The sequence below is a fragment of the Cydia pomonella genome, chromosome 20, assembly GCF_033807575.1.
Source record: "Cydia pomonella isolate Wapato2018A chromosome 20, ilCydPomo1, whole genome shotgun sequence".
NCBI lineage: Eukaryota > Metazoa > Arthropoda > Insecta > Lepidoptera > Tortricidae > Cydia > Cydia pomonella.
The window spans coordinates 9,159,656-9,182,086 of record NC_084722.1 but is presented as its reverse complement, the minus strand read 5'-3'; the positions used below and the strand labels follow the sequence as shown (position 1 = coordinate 9,182,086).

At 37.7% G+C, this 22,431-nt stretch overlaps 1 protein-coding gene across 1 annotated transcript; it reads left to right on the top strand.

The window, feature by feature from the left end:
- The first annotated feature begins 1,870 nt into the window (after positions 1–1,870).
- LOC133529101 (uncharacterized) lies at positions 1,871–22,225 on the top strand. The gene is made up of 6 exons (XM_061866720.1): positions 1,871–2,262; positions 10,036–10,156; positions 18,192–18,398; positions 18,583–18,819; positions 19,474–19,760; positions 21,259–22,225. Exons 1-6 carry the CDS (start codon positions 2,250–2,252, stop codon positions 21,660–21,662), a joined length of 1,269 nt encoding a protein of 422 aa, XP_061722704.1. The 5' UTR covers positions 1,871–2,249; the 3' UTR covers positions 21,663–22,225.
- The last annotated feature ends 206 nt before the right edge of the window (positions 22,226–22,431 follow it).

Here is a 22,431-nt window from a genome sequence, read left to right as displayed (position 1 = left end):
CAAATATAACGCCATATAGGTAAAAATAATATAAATAAAGGCTCGTGCAGGAGAGATGATTAAATTGATTAGATCAGAAAAAAATGGCGTCTATAGGTATATTATAACGTACTACCTATAGGTACGCTACGAGTAGTACACGTGTACACTATTTAATCAACAATTTTAGATTTATGGTGACAGTCAAGTAAGTAGCGTAAGTAATAAAACCGAGCAAGAGCATGTCGGCCCATGCTCAGTGTACAGTCGCCATCAGATATATCGGAGCGACCAAGGTGCTCAAAAATATCTGAACACACACTAGCGCCTTGACAATAGAGGCGGGTTCAGATATTTGTGAGCAGTGTGAGCACCTTGGCCGCTCCGATATACCTGATGGCGACTGTACCTGTCTGACAAATTTATTTAGACGTTTTGCCAAAACTAAAAAAAAACAGCTTAACCAATAGGTTCGCTATAGTTTTCCTTGAAAGTCTTTATTTGACTCGTTTTCTATTTCTACCTCGGCCATGATAGAAAATTAAAATATAATGGGTTCAAAACGTATAATTTTTCTTTTCAAAATAGCCCCATGATGGTGCTCAATTAGCCCCATTTTACGGTACTAGTAAATACCCAAGAAAACTAAGTAAATTAAAGATAGCAATCTAAAAAATAGTCTCTCGCGCAAACTATTCAGTTTAGAAAAAAAAAATTAATTAGAAACCTCAATATCATTTTTGAAGACCTATCTATAGATACCCCACACGTATGGGTTTGATGAAAAAAAAAATCTAAGTATGGGGAACCCCCAAAATTTAGTTTTTTTTTTTCTATTTTTGTGTGAAAATCTTAATGCAGTTCATAGAATACATCTACTTACCAAGTTTGAACAGTATAGTTCTTATAGTTTTGGAAAAAAGTGGCTGTGACATAAACGGACAGACAGACGGACAGGACGAATCCATAAGGGTTCCGTTTTTTGCCATTTGGCTACGGAACCCTAAAAATGATTCAAATAAATTTAATATGTCAAAGGGTACATATATAAGTACATACTCCAAGTATTTTTTCATTATTATAAGTAATTTAGAGCAACATGGGCCGCGAAAACACCAGTCACAGAAGAAGTCAGGAAAATTATAATTTCCAGTAGTGAGAGTGGATTTTTGCTTTAAGATTCTTTTGATTCCCACTTATTGTTATAGCATGCCTTGCATGTTTCATTTGGAATTAAAGCTCAATTTCTACAATTACCTAATCATAATCAAATATAATCAAACGCGAGTAAGTAATTTAGCACAACGAATGAAGGTGTAAGTACGAAAAAAAACCGCAAATCGATGTACAGCTTAGCCGTTTGGCACACGCATACTGGAGGCCAAAACAAAATATTTGACCCGCAGTTCTTAAAAAAAGTTCCCTTAAGAGTGCTGAGTAATATATTTTTTGTATGGGATTTTTTTTATCAGAAACATATCGCGTGTAGTATGATATTAAAGGGCATTTTGAGGCGATTCTAAAAATATACCACATCATTATATTTAAGCCATTTTACTCAAATTAATACAAAAATAATTTTCAAAACATTTCGACTTTGGGTTTCTCCCTTCCATATGATACCAGTCAAGGTTTCTAAAAAACCCATACAAACTAAATGACTCAGCAAGTCAGCACTCCCCTCCTAAGGGATTATTTTTTAAGAACTGCGGCTCAAAAATTTTGCTTTGACCTCTAGACCTAGAGTACGCGTGTGCAAAATGGCTAAGTGTGCATCGATTTGCGGTTTTTCTTTGGTATTGGGCTCGTATTACGCCGTTCACCAGAAGGCAAATTGCTATAAATCTGCAGATTAGGCCAATGTCATTATAGTCACTGGGGCACGGGTGTTTTGGAGTAAAGAGTTATAATAACGGTGTTTCCTATGGCCGTGATACGGCACTACGGCAGTAAGCGGCCGGCCCGGCCCCGCGCAGCACGCAATCACTCACATCGTGGAAATAGCGGCTAAACCCGAACAAACCCATATTAAAAACGCTGACACACCAATTGTTAAAGCTATATTTATTTATAGCCCATAACACAGTGCCCATGCAAACACATTTTCTGTGAAGAGCAATTAAATCCGCAGTTATGTAAATCACGGGAAACTGGAGAATAAGTAGTGTATGGTATTTTGTTGTCTTTACATGTCGTAGTGATCAAGATTTACAAGAGACCCAATAGAGCCTAGAAATCCTTAAAAATTAAACTATAGAAGAATATCAACTATGGATTTAAGTGGTAAGAGCTGTTCATTTGACGTTAAGTAAATATTTAATTAGCGCGAGCAATCGTCAAGAAAGTGGGCGATCCATAAATAATGTCTAACAATGGGTAAATTGCCAATAACTGGCCACCTCAAAAAATTTAGTTAATTGTATTATTCCGTTAGTGTTCACTCCATTTCTCAGGTGTGTATTTACTGAGTGGTAGTTATTTAATTTACAAAAATATTTACTCCTGTATAATGTTTGCTAATTATTGGAGGAGACCAGTGACGGGTAATACATAATGTGTCCTTGTCCTTGTGGTCATCAAGACGTCATCGTCATCTTAGAGACACTAAAGCCTTGTCAGACGGCCTGCATCACTGCATCTTATCAAAAGTAGATTGTTAACCAAGGGATGAAATGGTGCCTTTCATCCGAGTCAAACACTGTAATTTAATTTCGAATACGATGAAAGTAAAATACCTACATGTGTATTTAAAAAAACATGACTAAGTAAACTTTTATAGTATTTCTTGAGACTACTTTCAATTAACAATTTAAGTAAAAGTATCGTGCTTTAGGGAATTAGGGAGTTAAATATCAGAATGGAAATTGTACTAAAAATCCATTTAATATCAAATTTTAATTGCTTATCGTAATATAAAAGAAAAAAATTACTGCCCGTACTGGGAAAGTTAAATGCTCTAGTGCAGAAACGTATCATTTTCTGTTTCTGCACACTTTTTCTTTTCGTTTCTGAACAACAACGACCCACTTTCAGAGCAAGAGAAATGAAAAAATGACTCGTTGTATAGCTTGTTAGTGTTACAGTCGAACCTGTCTGGCCGGTATGTTACTAATAAACCTTTAAAACTGATAGGTAGTGTGTGAAAGTAACTATAACCAGAATTTACTGCCTTATAAAAAGGGAGGTTTGTATTTGGTTGTAGTAGTAAATAAATAAAAATAAAATAAAATTGTATTTATAAGTTAGCATACATGCTTTTTACAATAACAGGGTAGATGTCTCTTTTTAAGTATTCAGAGATACTTGTGATATAGTAGTACCTGCATCTAATTGTAGTTACCTATATATTTATATTACCTACAATACCAGTAATATATCTTACTCGTTTACCTATTAAATTACATGAAGGAAAATGTTACCTATCCAAGTATAATTTTTGCTCCAATTTGCTCCAGCAAATATTGTAGGTATTTACTACTTGGTTTAATACATCAATTTACAATTTATAAGTTCATAGTTCTGAGGCGAGTTAATATCTATCATGCGTGATTGATTGGTGTTGCATGTTCACATTAACTACAGGATTCTCCAATAAGGTAAATCTAGAAAACTGCTCGTACAGGAAACCGGAGTAAACTCAATTTCGTAAAAAAATTGCCGTGGCAAAATGCCGGGACAACGCGAGGAAGATGATGAGTTGCATTTTTAATACCTAATTTAATTGCTGTATAATTTGTCAATATTTAAAATGGTCAAATGTGTGGAGCAATTAAAAAAACCGGTCTAGTGCGAGTTCGTTTTTTTGGAATGTTCAAGTTGAGCTCTTTCAAATGATACCCCACTTAGTCATTAGACTTTGAAATTTTGCCCCCTCTTCATATTGGGCATTTCCCTTATTTATTTATTATAACCTTCAATGTGTCTGGATTAGCGTTGTTCATAAATATTCCAAATTTCAAATCGATATATTTAGCGATGTGACAGATAGACGGACAGAGTCGCACCATAAGGATTTCTTTTGTCCCTTTTTGGTACGGAACTCATTTAAAATAACATGCCATAATATGCAGGCATTAAATTTTAAAAATATATGTAGTTTAAATCAATAAAACTGGTTTGAATAAAATAAATAACTAAATATTATTTATCCCACAGTATATAGCTCAATAAGGCTTATGTTGTAGGTACCTACTAGACGACGATATATCTAAATTAGGTAGATAACATCATTATAAGTAGTAGATATAATTTTGAAATACATGTACTTAAATCTATATATATAAATGCACGTGTCCTGACTGACTCATCGACGCAGAGCTGAAACTACAAATGCTAGAAAGTTGAAATGTACACACTAGGTTGCATCTATAAAGTGTACAAGAGCTAAGAAGCGATTTTGAGAAATTCAACCCCTAAGCGGGTTAAAAAGGGGATGAAAATTTGTATGGGGTTAAAGTTTTATTTTAAGCTAGGAACTTGACATGTCGTGAAAAGTTATTTTATTTAAATAAAAGAAAACTAATTTCAGCGTTTTTCAAAATTCATCCCTTAAGATGATGAAAAAGGGATTGAAAGATTGTATGGAGATCAAATATTTTTTTTGCTTGCAGGATTTTAAACTTTGTACGTAGACATATTATTAAAACACAAGAAAAGTAATTACAGCGTTTTTAAAAATTTCATCCCCTAAAGGGGTTAAAAAGGGAATGAAGGTTTGTATGGGGTTCAAGTTTTATTTTGAGCTAGGAACTTGAAACTTTGTAAAAAGGTATTTTATTAAAATAGAAGAAAACTAATTTCAGCGTTTTTGAAAATACATCCTTTGCGGTGAAAAGGGGTTGAAAGTTTGTATTAGGTTCAAAGTTTATTTTGATCGAGGAACTTGAACCTTCGTAAAAAGGTACTTTATTAAAAGAGAAGAAAACTAATTTCAGCGTTTATGAAAATTCATCTCTTGGGGTGGTGAAAAAGGGGTTGAAATTTTGTATTGAGATCAAAATGTTTTTCGAGTCCCCTAAAGTGGTGAAAAGGGGGTTGAAAGATTGTATGGAAACAAAAATGTTTTTCGAGCGCGGAACTTGAAATTTTGTATATTTGCATATTGTTAGAAAAAAAAAAGCTATTTAAGCGTTTTTAAAAATTCATCCCCTAAGGTGGTGCAAAAGGAGTTGAAAGATTGTATGGGGATCAAAATGGTTTTCGAGTGCGGAACTTGAAACTATGTACATTTGCATATTGTTAGAAGGCAAGAAAAGTTATTCTAGCGTTTTTAAAAATTCATCCCCTAAATGGGTTAAAAAAGGGTTGTAAGTTTGAATCCATTACCAATGCTTTGAAATTTCTTATAAAGGCATAATAGCCGATTACAAATAAAATTTATGTTGACGTTTTTGATATTTCAACCCCTAAGAGGGGTTAAAAAGGGGATGAAGGTTTGTATGGGGTTCAAGTTTTATTTTGAGCTAGGAACTTGACATGTCGTGAAAAGTTATTTTATTTAAATAAAAGAAAACTAATTTCAGCGTTTTTCAAAATTCATCCCTTAAGATGATGAAAAAGGGATTGAAAGATTGTATGGAGATCAAATATTTTTTTTGCTTGCAGGATTTTAAACTTTGTACGTAGACATATTATTAAAACACAAGAAAAGTAATTACAGCGTTTTTAAAAATTTCATCCCCTAAAGGGGTTAAAAAGGGAATGAAGGTTTGTATGGGGTTCAAGTTTTATTTTGAGCTAGGAACTTGAAACTTTATTAATTATTAATTCGTAATTTAATTTCGAATACGATGAAAGTAAAATACCTACATGTGTATTTAAAAAAACATGACTAAGTAAACTTTTATAGTATTTCTTGAGACTACTTTCAATTAACAATTTAAGTAAAAGTATCGTGCTTTAGGGAATTAGGGAGTTAAATATCAGAATGGAAATTGTACTAAAAATCCATTTAATATCAAATTTTAATTGCTTATCGTAATATAAAAGAAAAAAATTACTGCCCGTACTGGGAAAGTTAAATGCTCTAGTGCAGAAACGTATCATTTTCTGTTTCTGCACACTTTTTCTTTTCGTTTCTGAACAACAACGACCCACTTTCAGAGCAAGAGAAATGAAAAAATGACTCGTTGTATAGCTTGTTAGTGTTACAGTCGAACCTGTCTGGCCGGTATGTTACTAATAAACCTTTAAAACTGATAGGTAGTGTGTGAAAGTAACTATAACCAGAATTTACTGCCTTATAAAAAGGGAGGTTTGTATTTGGTTGTAGTAGTAAATAAATAAAAATAAAATAAAATTGTATTTATAAGTTAGCATACATGCTTTTTACAATAACAGGGTAGATGTCTCTTTTTAAGTATTCAGAGATACTTGTGATATAGTAGTACCTGCATCTAATTGTAGTTACCTATATATTTATATTACCTACAATACCAGTAATATATCTTACTCGTTTACCTATTAAATTACATGAAGGAAAATGTTACCTATCCAAGTATAATTTTTGCTCCAATTTGCTCCAGCAAATATTGTAGGTATTTACTACTTGGTTTAATACATCAATTTACAATTTATAAGTTCATAGTTCTGAGGCGAGTTAATATCTATCATGCGTGATTGATTGGTGTTGCATGTTCACATTAACTACAGGATTCTCCAATAAGGTAAATCTAGAAAACTGCTCGTACAGGAAACCGGAGTAAACTCAATTTCGTAAAAAAATTGCCGTGGCAAAATGCCGGGACAACGCGAGGAAGATGATGAGTTGCATTTTTAATACCTAATTTAATTGCTGTATAATTTGTCAATATTTAAAATGGTCAAATGTGTGGAGCAATTAAAAAAACCGGTCTAGTGCGAGTTCGTTTTTTTGGAATGTTCAAGTTGAGCTCTTTCAAATGATACCCCACTTAGTCATTAGACTTTGAAATTTTGCCCCCTCTTCATATTGGGCATTTCCCTTATTTATTTATTATAACCTTCAATGTGTCTGGATTAGCGTTGTTCATAAATATTCCAAATTTCAAATCGATATATTTAGCGATGTGACAGATAGACGGACAGAGTCGCACCATAAGGATTTCTTTTGTCCCTTTTTGGTACGGAACTCATTTAAAATAACATGCCATAATATGCAGGCATTAAATTTTAAAAATATATGTAGTTTAAATCAATAAAACTGGTTTGAATAAAATAAATAACTAAATATTATTTATCCCACAGTATATAGCTCAATAAGGCTTATGTTGTAGGTACCTACTAGACGACGATATATCTAAATTAGGTAGATAACATCATTATAAGTAGTAGATATAATTTTGAAATACATGTACTTAAATCTATATATATAAATGCACGTGTCCTGACTGACTCATCGACGCAGAGCTGAAACTACAAATGCTAGAAAGTTGAAATGTACACACTAGGTTGCATCTATAAAGTGTACAAGAGCTAAGAAGCGATTTTGAGAAATTCAACCCCTAAGCGGGTTAAAAAGGGGATGAAAATTTGTATGGGGTTAAAGTTTTATTTTAAGCTAGGAACTTGACATGTCGTGAAAAGTTATTTTATTTAAATAAAAGAAAACTAATTTCAGCGTTTTTCAAAATTCATCCCTTAAGATGATGAAAAAGGGATTGAAAGATTGTATGGAGATCAAATATTTTTTTTGCTTGCAGGATTTTAAACTTTGTACGTAGACATATTATTAAAACACAAGAAAAGTAATTACAGCGTTTTTAAAAATTTCATCCCCTAAAGGGGTTAAAAAGGGAATGAAGGTTTGTATGGGGTTCAAGTTTTATTTTGAGCTAGGAACTTGAAACTTTGTAAAAAGGTATTTTATTAAAATAGAAGAAAACTAATTTCAGCGTTTTTGAAAATACATCCTTTGCGGTGAAAAGGGGTTGAAAGTTTGTATTAGGTTCAAAGTTTATTTTGATCGAGGAACTTGAACCTTCGTAAAAAGGTACTTTATTAAAAGAGAAGAAAACTAATTTCAGCGTTTATGAAAATTCATCTCTTGGGGTGGTGAAAAAGGGGTTGAAATTTTGTATTGAGATCAAAATGTTTTTCGAGTCCCCTAAAGTGGTGAAAAGGGGGTTGAAAGATTGTATGGAAACAAAAATGTTTTTCGAGCGCGGAACTTGAAATTTTGTATATTTGCATATTGTTAGAAAAAAAAAAGCTATTTAAGCGTTTTTAAAAATTCATCCCCTAAGGTGGTGCAAAAGGAGTTGAAAGATTGTATGGGGATCAAAATGGTTTTCGAGTGCGGAACTTGAAACTATGTACATTTGCATATTGTTAGAAGGCAAGAAAAGTTATTCTAGCGTTTTTAAAAATTCATCCCCTAAATGGGTTAAAAAAGGGTTGTAAGTTTGAATCCATTACCAATGCTTTGAAATTTCTTATAAAGGCATAATAGCCGATTACAAATAAAATTTATGTTGACGTTTTTGATATTTCAACCCCTAAGAGGGGTTAAAAAGGGGATGAAGGTTTGTATGGGGTTCAAGTTTTATTTTGAGCTAGGAACTTGAAACTTTGTAAAAAGGTATTTAATTAAAATAGAAGACAACTAATTTCAGCGTTTTTGAAAATACATCCCTTAAGGCGGTGAAAAACGGGGTTGAAAGTTTGTATTAGGTTTAAATTTTATTTTGATCGAGGAACTTGAAACTTCGTATTCTTAGTTCTCGTACACCTTATAAATGCAACCTAGTGTGTAAATTTCAACTTTCTAGCAGCATAGCATTTTCATTTCATTTCATTTATTCAACATTTCGGCTCTGCGTTGATGAGTCAGTCAATCAGTCAGGACACGTGCATTTATATATATATAATATATAGATTTTATATAACTAATCATGAAAGCCCGGATGACGTGAGCAAAAACTTTTCTAGTGCTTTTTTTCAATACCACGACGGTGGCAAGCAAGCATACGGCCCGCCTGATGGTAAGCAGTCACCGTAGCCTATGGACGCCTGCAACTCCAGAGGTGTTACATGCGCGTCGCCGACCCTCTTAAAATTTATATCTTTAAATTTTGAATTAGAAATTTATTGATCAAACTCATTATCTTACATGCCAGGTTGTTATTGTTACACAATATTACATCAGGCTTACATTATATATTATTTCAGTTAATTAATTACATACAATATGATCATAATCACGGGAATGATCGTAATAGTAAAATAAGAGTGACAGTTCTAAATAGATACTTTTCTCATAATTTACAAACCTCTTTCATTACATATTTCCTTATCGCAATTATAAACAACCGCTATCTGACATTGACTCAAGTCAATCAGTTTAAATATAGTCCAAAAGTTGAAAGTGCACTTGTCAAGATTACGTTTACATCCTCAAGGCAAAGTTATTCACAATAAATATCAGAATGTGTTGAAGAAAAGCGATGGCGTCGCGTTCAACTTTAAAAATCTTAAATAATTTGATATCTGGAAAAGAAGTGGAACTGCGTAGTACAGAAGTAATTCATAACCACAATGAATTATTTAAATTTGCCCCGATTACTACAGTAGATTTAGAATGGTCCTTTAGTTGGCTGAAATGGATTTTATCACCAAAGCAAAGGAGTTTAAAATCGGAAAAAAAAAATAATAATTGTATATTATGAAAATTACATAAAATATTAAATTAATTTTGTTTTCAACTATAATATTTCTGAATTTCATAACGGTGGTCCAGTACATCGTGCTTTTTTATCGACATTGACTTCTAAAATGTGTGTCCTCGCACTATTGAGACGTCAACATATACCTAATTTCTCCCGTCATCCGGGCTTTGCTAATGAAATGATATACGTTGTAATATGTCTTTAGGTAACCATAATCAAATTGAGGTAGGTCAAGTAAAAGGATCGTCGTTTATTAAGTTAAATATCGGAAATGAATACCAGTTAACCAATCTATTATGGACCGAATTTTCATTGTCAAATCGTAAACAAATAGAATATATACCTGAAAGTAAAACTAGAATAACTAGAGATCTCACTTTGAACCCATAAGAGAAAAATTAACTTGTTTCAGCACAAGAGGTTATCGACGGGATCCTGTCCAAAGAGGCTACCGAGACTCCATCTGACTCGGTCAAACTAGAAGAACTCGACCTTGAGCTGCCAAAATGGTTCGAAGAGAAGAAATACAACCAGTGAGTATGACTTTCATGAATATTACCAATTAACTGCAACAAATAATCAGATATTTTTTCACAACATGTACAACATGCACAACACTGCTAAGGGTATTTAGCATAGTAACATAATTAACATGTAAAAATACTTTGTCTCTAATTGCCAAAAATGTTCAATGTTTGTTATTTTTGCATTTGATAAATGATAAGGGTAAAACGGGACCCTATTACTAAGACTCCGCTGTCCGTCCCTCAGTCAGTCCGTCTGTCACCAGGCTGTATCTGATGAACCGTAATAGACTAGAAGTAGACAGTTGAAATTTTCACAGATGATGTATTTCTGTTGCCGCTATAACAACAAATACCAAAAAGTACGGAACCTTTGGTGGGCGAGTCCAACTCGCACTTGTCCGGTTTTTTTTCAAACAAATATCAAACATTGAACATTTTTGGCAATTAGAGACAAAGTATTGTTAAAAATGTTCTGGTAATTCGTGAAACGGAAAACGACTCTTGCTCGGGCCCGGGCGTCGGGCCTGTAAGACTTGTGGTTGTAATTGGCCCTTAAACCAGTCAGACACAATGCATATTAAGAATTAAGGTCAGAAAACAAAACTTGTCTCAACTTATCATATGTTGATGAATGATGACATTAGTATCTTATTAGGGTCATCAGCTCGCCGATAATTGCATGCGATTAGCTAAGTAGGTGCAAGGAATTCAATTGCTTGATCAATTGCCGGCCGCATGCACTTAGCTCAAGAAAATTAACCCGAATATGGGCAACCAAGGAAAATAATTCGTGTAGTTTTGAAAATTGGTTCTTGCGGTGACCAGATGGACATACTATAAGTCCTCGAGGGTGGGGGGAGCGCTGGGAGGTGCGGTGTTGGAGGGGGGGGGGGGTGCTCCTGGCGGTTCTTCGTGCCAACTGGGTCAAAAACATTTTAGAAAAAGGTCACTTCTGTGGACAATACAATGAAAGTTAACGACTCTGGTACATAGAAGTCCCATTTTTCTTATTTGAGATTCAAGTACTCACCCCAAAATGTATCCTGCCTGTAAAGGTGCCGCGTAAAAATAAGCTTTAGGTTCCCTTAACTTTGCGATGTCTACAGGAAAGACGCGAACGAGTTTGCTAAACAATGTGTATGACTACGTTACTTAAATTCCATTACAATGTTGCGGGGAGCAGCAGGTCCGGGGTACGAATGCCGATTACTTATTTATTTTACAATAAATGTGTTTTTGTATTTTAGCGTAATATAAATAATTAATGATAGCTCTGCATTTCACTCAGGACCACACTACATGATGCGTACCTACCTATAAAAATATTTAATTAATTACCGCGATCAACAAAACTAATAGAAAATACAAAATTATTAAAATACTTCAATATTTTTATTTTTAATAGATAAATCTTTCTACACGTTGTAGGATTTTTTTGATGAGGCATCGGCCTGATCGGCCTGATGTACCAATAGAATATATTATACCTACATAAAACCTATACCTACCTAAACCTACGTACCTGACACCTGTCCTGACACAATTTTGTCTCATTTCATTGAAATAAATGTTAACAATATGATAAAAGTAGGCAAATTAGTTCTTCAAATAATTAGGTTCTAATGTGTTTTCATGTAATGTTAGGTAAACTATTATAATAGTCTATACCATGGTCCATATATGGTCGCAATAATTGCTTTTGCATTTTGCTTATTTTATTCATCCTAATCGACCCACAGCAGGAGCAGATCCGGTATCATCGCTCCGAGTCATATTTAAACTATATTTAGCAAACACATGCAATGCAATGCATGCAATTTTCTGTGAATGATCTGAACCTCAAAATTAGTCAAAATCCCATACAGAATGAGATTAACGCAAACGCGTACGTCACGTCTCACTATCGAATAAATGTACACTAGGGGTACTGAACCTACTACTTTGTATGCTCGAGCTGTCGCGTTCCGCATACATACATAAATAAACAATTAAACCGTATTACTGGATATTGAATCAGCGTCCGATCTAAATATACGTCGTGTAGTCTTGGTTTCTTTGGACATATTATACGTCGAGACGATACATCTGTGGAACGAATTGTAGACCTTGTAGTGCAAGGAAAAGTCGAAGGCACAAGGTCACCAATGCGTTGGTCAGGTCAGACCTAGTGAAAAATGCACTAAATGGACCACTCCACTAATGTACAAGAAGGGCTACAGTACGTGAAGAATGGCAACGGATTGGGAAGCTTGCCGCCGGCCCTGATATGACAACCACGATCAAGAGTGTGACGACAAAGAAGAACTCTGACAAGAGTGTGACGACAAAGAAGAACTCTGACAAGAGTGTGACGACAAAGAAGAACTCTGACAAGAGTGTGACGACAAAGAAGAACTCTGACAAGAGTGTGACGACAAAGAAGAAGTCGTGGTTTATGAGCACTCGTATGATTTCTTGTTTTATGATAGGATTTTTTTACATTTTGATTAATGGGCCGATTTTTAGGGTTCTGTAGCCAAAATGGCAAAAACAACCCTTGTTATATTGTATGTCTATGCAACCCTTATAGTTTCGTCATGCCAGTCCGTCCGTATGTCACAGCGATTTTACTCGGAAATTATAAGACGCAATTTAATAAAATTTGGAATTTGAGTGTATTTTCCGCCGGAGCCGCTACTTAGTTTAGAAGTTACAATTTATAAAATATATATTTAGGGCCGGTACAGACGGACTACAACTCGACTGCAACTTGTATGGGAACTTGGGAACTGCACGTCGACGTTGCAGTTGGAGTACAGTCGGCATGCAGTTCCCATACAAGTTGCAATCGAGTTGCAGTCCGTCTGTACCGGCCCTTAGGGGCTCTATAGTCCGGACGACATGACTGAAAGAAAAATGTTTATAATGTTCTTGTCATCAACATTTGCATGAATACTTTATGTATGAAACCAATTAGCATGTTAACAAATAGGTATGTAGTTTTAGTTAAATTATTAGTTAAGTAGCAAATATAATATTGTATACCCGATGTGGGTTGCCGTTGTGACTCTATGTGTATAACATTGTATTCCATCTTATTGTACACGGTTAACAATAAATGATTTCTATTCTCTAAACACTGATTTAAACTTTCGCGATTTTTACACATCTGGGAACATATCGTAGCTCCCAAAAATCGTCAAGTGAACAAGTCTGGTGTGGCTGAGCATTTACTGGAGTCAGGACCAAACTGCTCGATCGCCAATTTCTACAGCACAAAAGTGCGGGAAGCCATTGAAATCAAAAAACATTGCAATTTCAATCGGGACGAGGGTTTGGGGATCTCATCCACATGGAATCCAGTCATTAGTATATGTAAGCGGAAACGAATATCAACAGTCGAAAAATCGAATAGCCGCGCGTGTTTTACGGGTAAGTAGGTAGTTCGTAAAACACGCGCGGCTAGATGTTGATGTCAACTTTAGACAGCCTTCTCCGAGACCACGGGGACATCACCGTCCTCGAAACGTCGGACGTAAATTTAAAACTCAATACGCGATTAAGCCCCGTTTCTATAATTAACAATCAACTGACGGTCTTTCTACGGGCTGACTATTTTTTTACATCATGATAGCATCTGAACTATTATCTGACAAAGTATTAGCCGGGAGGCGACGACTGATGATATATTCTCCTGGCCCGCGGTCTATTACTCTTGTGACTAGGCACTCCCAAGTAGCACAAAAGTGCCGTCGTTTCAATTTTGAAAAAGCAGACTGGGACAAATACTCAAGGAATATCGACGAGAAGCTCTGTGGCCTGCCACCTCTGGCTGAGAACTATGACACATTCATCGAAATTATCCGTACAGTGTCATGTCGATCGATACCCAGAGGCTGCCGAACTAACTATATCCCTGGCTTGAGTTCAACGACGACAAAGCTGCTGCATAATTACGAAGCTCAATTTGCGAACGACCCTTTCTCTGTTGAAACTATACAGACAGGCATACAACTTATGGATGAAATAGCCGAGTCACGTAGGAAAAAATGGGAAGATACTGTTGCCAACATCGACATAACGCACAACAGTAAAAGAGCTTGGTCAACCCTGAACAAACTCACCGGCGACGCGCCTACAGCTGCGCGACCAGGACAAATCAGGGCCAACCAAATTGCGAGTCAGCTGCTGTTGAACGGAAAACCGCCCCACCGAAAATTATCTCGGCCCCCAACAATTCCGGAATATCACGAAGACGGCAGTGATATTAGCAAATCATTCACGCTAAGCGAATTCCGTGCCGCGATTAAAATCCTCAAAAATGGGAAAGCATCTGGAGTGGATGATCTCACGGTTGAGCAAATTAAACACCTCGGGCCGGAGGCAATGTCGTGGCTTCTCAAGCTCTTCAACAACTGTCTGGCAACGCTCAACATTCCAAAAGCATGGCGAAAGTCAAAGATTGTCGCGCTGCTGAAGCCAGGAAAATCCCCCAACAACGCCAAAAGCTACCGCCCCATCTCTTTGCTGTGCCATACATACAAGCTGTTTGAGCGCCTGCTGCTAAATCGACTGACACACGTTGTGGACCCTCAGCTTATACCAGAGCAGGCTGGATTCCGAGCTGGAAAGTCGTGCACTAGCCAGACACTGAAGCTGACGCAGCACATCGAGGATGGTTTTGAGCTCGGCATGGTCACTGGCGTCGCGTTTGTTGACCTATCAGCAGCTTATGACACCGTCAACATCAGGATCCTGTTACATAAAGTTGCTACCATCACGCGGGACAGGGGCTTTGTCCGGGTTCTAAGTGAGCTACTCCGCAATCGCAGCTTCCAGGTCCAACTTAATGCGGAAAAGAGCCGCTGGCGTCGACAAAAAAATGGTCTCCCACAGGGAAGCGTACTAGCTCCGACCCTTTTTAACATCTACACAAACGACCAACCCTGCCCACCAGGAACGGAACGGTTTCTATACGCGGACGATCTGGCCTTAGCAGCACAGTGCCACTCGTTTGAGAGAGTCGAAGAAACCTTGTCTGAGGCGCTAGAACATCTCGGGACGTACTATAAGGCAAATTGCCTTCAGCCGAATCCCAGCAAAACGCAGACCTGTGCATTCCATCTGCGAAACCAACAAGCGCACAGGCCCCTATGCGTGATGTGGGACGGAGAGGTGATTGAACATTGCCCCTACCCACGATACCTAGGAATCACGCTAGATAGGGCACTGACTTTTAAGACCCATTGCGCCAACACCCGTATGAAAGTCAGCGCGCGTAATAACCTGCTGCGGAGACTTACATCGACCAGTTGGGGAGCGACTGCACATACTATGCGTACTACTGGACTGGCACTATGTTTTTCAGTAGGTGAGTTTGCCTGTCCAGTCTGGCACCGATCTGCACACGCGGGCCTTGTAACAGCCGCACTCAACGATACCTGTCGTACTATAACTGGATGCCTCAAGCCGACCCCGCTTAACAGGTTATACCCGCTTGCGGGTGTGGCCCCTCCAGACATCCGCAGAGAGGTGGCTTGTGCTAGCGAAATGCGAAAACAACAGACTGACCCACGCCACCCGCTGCACGGCCATAACCTGCCACCCGTCCGCCTTAAAAGCCGCAAAAGTTTTACCAGGTGTACCAACCCTCTGGTGGGCGAACACTCCGATGCTCGCTGCTCACTTTGGCGGAGGCGGTGCCCACCACCAGACATATATGTGCCAGTGTCGGAGCATTTACCACCCGGTCACAAAGAACCATGGCCCATCTGGAAGGCGATGAACAGGCTCAGGTCTCAGGTTGGCCGTTGTAAACAGAGCATGGTCGAATGGGGACTGCTTCGTGGCCACTCTACTCAATGTGCTTGCGACACTGCACCACAAACCATGGCGCACCTGCTGGATTGCCCCGCGTGCCCGCACTCGTGCTCTGAATCTGACCTGAGAGATGCCACGGTCCGGGCTGTCAGTACCGCTGCTTTCTGGGCATCCACTGTTTAGGGGAACCTCGACACGAGAGAAGAAGTAGCACAAAACTGCATTATAAGGTGTCACAAACTGTTCACGTCGGTAACTTTAGCATTTATATAGAGTTATAATATGACATCCCAACTGCAATAGCTGAAAATTAAGCTATCGTCTGTATAATAACGTTATTATGCATCACCACTGCACAACTGTAATGCTGCAAGCGTTAATATAGGAAAACAGTTCTATATTATACAGCTTTTAGCAATTAATGGAACTGAGAGCTGAAATGTGGAACTGTAAGCTGTATTGGCGCATTTTTGTGGGCTTTAACTAAGCTATATTCTGAATAAGACGTCACAAGTGTACCCTTAGACGCTTGCATTTTAAGAAAGAACATGTGAACTAGGTACTATATTGCAATCAGTTATTCAGTGATATCAATTAACAATGATATAATGCGCCTGGCTGCATATAGTGGAACATTAGTAGTGTTAATCAGCTTATTCCATGCAATCCTATAATAACACTTATAAAGCCCCCATGATCGCTTTGGATGAATTCATATACTTCTGAATTACAGCAAACTGCTGGTTATTAGATCACATGTGGCTTGTGAACCCAATTGGAGCTGAATACTTGTACCAGCGCGGGCTATTAATCTGCTAATGTAGTTAAATAAGATCTTATAGACTACATTTTTATCGCCTCATAGTTATTTATTTGTTACTCGCCACCAGCGTGGCGACATTGTGATCTGGAAACAGAAAAGAAAAACTGGCGGAATACGCCGAAAAATTAATAGAGAATTTTTGAAATCCCTAAAACTCATACGGAGAGTTTAGTAGTTCATTGCTAATTGTGCCACTATTTGCGTACAATGCGGCCCACAATGATGCTATACACAAATCTATAACTGATTTGTTTGACACAAGATCTCGCCGTGTCAGCTCTTTGCTGACTTATGTACTACGAGTGGACACTTAGACAGCCCAGTACTAGTCAATGTACCTCGAGTGAACACTGAAATGTTTATACACTAAAAGCCGACACTTACCACACAATAAATCATTTATGCAAATTAACATATTAGTGCATTTGCTATATAAATCAGCCTCTTGCTCTGTTTCTATGCATTTTTGTTTCCCACGGATATTTTTTAATGTTTTTTTACAAGACTTGCATTTAATGTTTTCCATTTTCCACTACAAAATGCAAAAAACAAATGCAGATAATATTATGTGTCAGATGTTATCAAAGCTGACACGTCATCGTTGATGTACTTCTATCTGTACATATAATGCCAGTGACTACTTATTGGAGAATCATTTTTTTTTGACATGAAGCACGAACATTTGTGCAAATATTTTTATATGTGTATGTAGTGGGAATTAGTGGCTACTCATGCATATTTTTTTTGGAGGTGTACCTCCGCGAAAAGTAAAAAAAAAATTGGAAGGAAAAAAATATTTTTATTTTTTGCAATGAAGTTTAAGGACAGGATGCTGGTAAAAAATATGCATTTTGTAGTTTTTTTTATTGTTATCAAATATAATTTTGTTTGGTTCACGTAACTTGAATCGTTTATAAAATATGACACTTTCAATGATACCCTAATTATTTTACGTTATCCTGAATAACTCGCAAACAAAAGAGAATCGAGGTCTCATGTTGAGCATGGAGGGTCCTTAGGACCTAACAGTACACTACCAGAAATATCGACAAAATCCGTCGTTGGGGGCACTTCTTGTTCGCTTAGCCTGAATAATTTTTCACCTTAAGCTCCTGTGACGGTAGCGAAACGGAACGACATGATTTTACAAATACAAATATGGTAATCGACTGACGTACCCATTATTACCAATTTTATGAAATAAGAACCGCCTTCACTTACCAGTTTAAAAAGTCATAGGTAATTTCTATTGAAATTGAAAACTCATCTTGATTTCTCCAGATTCCGACCTAATAACTTAACTGCGACTTATAGGTACCGTTCCCAACAAAAAATATAAATCAGGGAACATAAAAATTTGAACCCTTGCAATTTTGATGTCGGTTAAAAAGATGTGTACGAATATTGTGTTGTGTGCAGAGGCCGCCGCTTCTACTGGGACAACTGCTTCTCGCTGACAACTTCGATGCTGATGGGGCTGCTGGCCGTGCTAGCGGTGCCCTCCATCCTCAACATCCTCATCAGCTCGCGCCGCTCCTCCTCGCAGTACACCAGCTACAAGCGATACCTCTCCACTATTCTACACACCAGTTCCTGGTTTGAGTGTGAACTCAAACCGGGTACGACGTACGTACCTACTACTGTCATCTTCCATCTGTCCTGAGAATGAAGTAAACCGTAACGGACGGTTACAGTATACGGTTCGACTTGTAATGGTTAATTGCATTAACGTTTCGTATAAAATGCTGGCGTCTAAGGTAGATTTAATCGTCCGTTCCTCGCCCTGTTTTTACCTCCTGCTTGTTTCTAGGGCTTGGAAGTCGCTATACACCGTCCGCAGCCGTCACCTAAAGGCCGGGCTCGCCGCCAAGCTGCAGGGCCTAGGCGTGGTCTCGCAGCGCGATATCGCGCTCACCCAGTTCGGCTTCATTGGCTTTGCCGTCCTGAAGCCGGACAAGTTTGGAGTGCGGCAGACTCAGGAGTTCGACTGGGACGCCTATTGTCACACATGGGCTGTCATTGGACATATGATCGGGCTGCAGGATAGGTAAGCACAACATTAGCAGTCAAATGAACATCGTCTTATTGCCTCTCAATTCGCCGCGCATGAACGAAGTGCGGTTATAGCCCTGTCCTGTCCCTGTATTGGTGTTACTTAACCTTTTGAACGCTTTGTGCCATAAACACAAACATCACTCAAACGCCAAGCTCCCGGGCGCAAGCGAGCGAATGTAAACCTTACTTGAAAGTGTGAAGATAGTTCTCCTTGGCGCTGTGGGCACGACAAATAACGACTACATTAGGTGTTTTTGGCGTTCAAAAAGTTAAGTCAGTCCGAAATTGTCCCATCTTATCTTGGTGAATCGGAAAATTGGCTTGCTGTTTTTTTTACTTTTAGTTTAAAAAAGTAAAAAAACAGTAAGCCAATTTTCCGATTACAATTTTGCAACTTGTTATTGCGACTTGTTATTAACAAGATCTAAACACAAATATCTAAGTAAGCTGGTGATGGTGACCCGCGTTAAAACAGCGAATTAAGCGCTGAATCTAGATCATTTCCATAATTGATAATGTATTTCTGTCTGTTAAAATTCCTTTTACAATTTTTTTGAAAAAAGTGCTGAACCCTGTTTCGCAATAGATTACCATTTATCGCCAATGCCATCTAGTCAAATTTGATTATTTGCAAATTTCTTTGCAGATACAACCTCTGCCGCAGAAACGTAGAAGAGACCCGGCAAGTCTGTCAGGCGATCCTTGACAGGGTTTACACACCTTGCCTGGAGAACGTGCCCGAGTACTTCGAGCACATGTCTCGTGTCTTGCTCGAGTCCATGTGGTGCATCAACCCTACCATCAACGTCGACTCGGCGTTATACGCAGTGAAACTACTGGCGGATGTGCCGGGGTACATCTATACTGAGGCCGACAGAATAGAACTTCAGAGGAGAATTAGAGAGAAACTCAAGGGGAAACCGATAGACTCAGGTAAGAATATTTTGTGGCAAACTTTAGGCTGTAAATTACATATATTGAAACGCGAAGCTATATACACATCGGGACCAAAAATTATATAATTTGGCATTGCCATGTTAGTTTGTATTGTAATACGGGCAATTTTCGGCAACTCGACGACTGGCGCCCATTTTGCGTGACAGGGGGGGACGTTGGCTACTCTTACCAGCCCAACTCCTCGAGGAATCCTTTCAAACCTTTGATGTTGAGTAGGACCTCGGGGAGGTCTCTCGAGGATCCGAGATGTTTTGCCCTGTATGGGGCCACTCCGCTGCATTCCAGCACCACGTGAGAGGCTGTTTCTCCTCTGAAGTTCTATTCTGTCGGCCTCAGTATAGATGTACCCCGGCACATCCGCCAGTAGTTTCACTGCGTATAACCCCGAGTCTTGTTTAGAACGCCTTTGACTTTGATCCTTATTCTTTCACTGGGTCACTTAGGTTATGTCCGGTAAGATGGCCGCCACTTTTTGATTATTAACAAATTTAACACATATCAGCGAAAGAATAAGGATCAAAGTCAAATGGCGTTCTAAAAGTTTTAATCATGTGTCGAAAGATGGCAGTAAATTTAAGTGGCTACAAAGTTTTCTTTCAGAATACACCTCTATTTCAAATTATCTTTGGTATATATGTACTTGGATAACTACATCAATTATAAAAAATACATGATACGTAAAATTACTTATTATCTAAGTACCTACCTTGTAACTTCGAGGTAACTCATTTATACTCATGAACACTAATATAAGAACATACATAATAGGTTTGAAGAAAAGTTTATATTGTCTCTGCCTCATAACACTTACTTTAAAATCGCTAAAACGATGCTGCGATTAATGGCTACCAACAGTTTCAAACTAAGTGTGATGCTGCCAACTTACAAAATATTCATTAGTTTCATTACGTTGTATAGTAGAAGCAATTGCTTCATAAGTCACATTCAAACGCGCATGCGACACCCTTAATATACCAGCATCCATAGACTACGACGACCGCTTAGCGTTGCTTGTTAGTCTCCATAGGCTACTGTCTACCAAAATCAAGAACAAACTGTCCACAAATTGAATTTAGCAAGCAGCAAAGGACCAGTGCCAGGACCTCATGAATTACGAAGTGTCGCTGACCAGCCCGGGCCGGGGCGGGCCAGGCGTGATACAAAGGGCCTTCATATCAGAATAGCTGGAATAAAATATCCATGAAATGAAAGGAGCAGTTTACTTAGATCAAGATTGTGGTGGGCCTCTACGATATGTTTACCTGCGGCTCCGGCTCACATTGTAACTCACGCCACTAGCCTGTTTTGACGCTTCTTATACAACGGTTGCATAAAATACTATTATCTATACGGAGTATCCAATCTATACATATATGGAGATGTTTAATTAGCTCATAGCGAAAAACAGGTATTTTAGCAAACGGCAGAAATGAGAACTGATTAAATAGTCAATTCGAGTGTTTGATTGCCGCAGGCGTGGACTCCCGCGAGCTGGTGGCGGCGCCGGCCGTGGCGGGGCTGCCGCCGCGCGCGCCGCGCCTGCTGCGCCTGCGCGACTACGAGACCATCGACCACGCCCCCGAGTACAGCTCCCTCCCTTTCTGGTCCAAATATAATTTGACCTTCTCCTATCTCATCATATTTTTCCATACCACCTTCCTAGGACGCGTGTATTTCAAACTAAACTATTTGTATAGCCTCTGGTTGATGAAATACTGCCCGTACTTGGCGTTCTTCAAGTTCGGAATCAGGAATTCTTTCGTTAATATCTTTAAGGAGGATCCCACGGATGATACGAAACCGAAACCTAATTCGGAGTATAACAAGCCGAAACCTCCGGAAACTTGGTTTAGAATCATTTTAGGCGCGTTTTGGTGAATTCGTGATTTTGTATTTGCGTTCATAACATTTTTAAAAATTAGTGATGATTACCATTCATTAATGATTCTTGACTTAAACTTAAAGAACAATCTTTACCTCCATCGCAGTTTAAGTGGTGCAGGGTGAACTCGACGAAGCATGTTATTGCCAATATAAAATTATCTAATAGTATATTGATTGTTGTAACATATCCTTTTAAGCAATTTATAATGATAAATGACATATAAAACTAAGTTACAGTTACTTTACTTTAACCAACTTAAAAATATATAATTTTTTTTTTTATATCTGTTTTAAAATAAATCTTAATTGTTGACAGATTTTAATGTTTACATGTATCATGTAATTGTATACTCATTAATCTTAGAACCCCGAATGATGGGCTAAAGTTGGTTATAAAAAATTATGAACAATTTTTTTGTAATTAGGAATATATATTTACCATTATGATAATGGGTTGACGACGTGATAATATTGAATAGCAATATTTTTAGTTTACAAACACAATATTATGCAACTTTAGATTTTATCGGAGTTATAATAAAATATTGGGACCATCAGCGATATAATTTTTCATTTCTTTATAATATTTTCTTATTAATGTGTTATTAATTATTAACTATACCGGTCAGTATCAGTGTCAGTATACATAGTATGTTTGTATAGGTAAAATATTATAATTTAATTAAACGTCACAAACTTCTATAGCAATTATATTAACAGCTTTTTGTGAAATGTGTTAATTTAAAGAAATAAAATGTCTTAA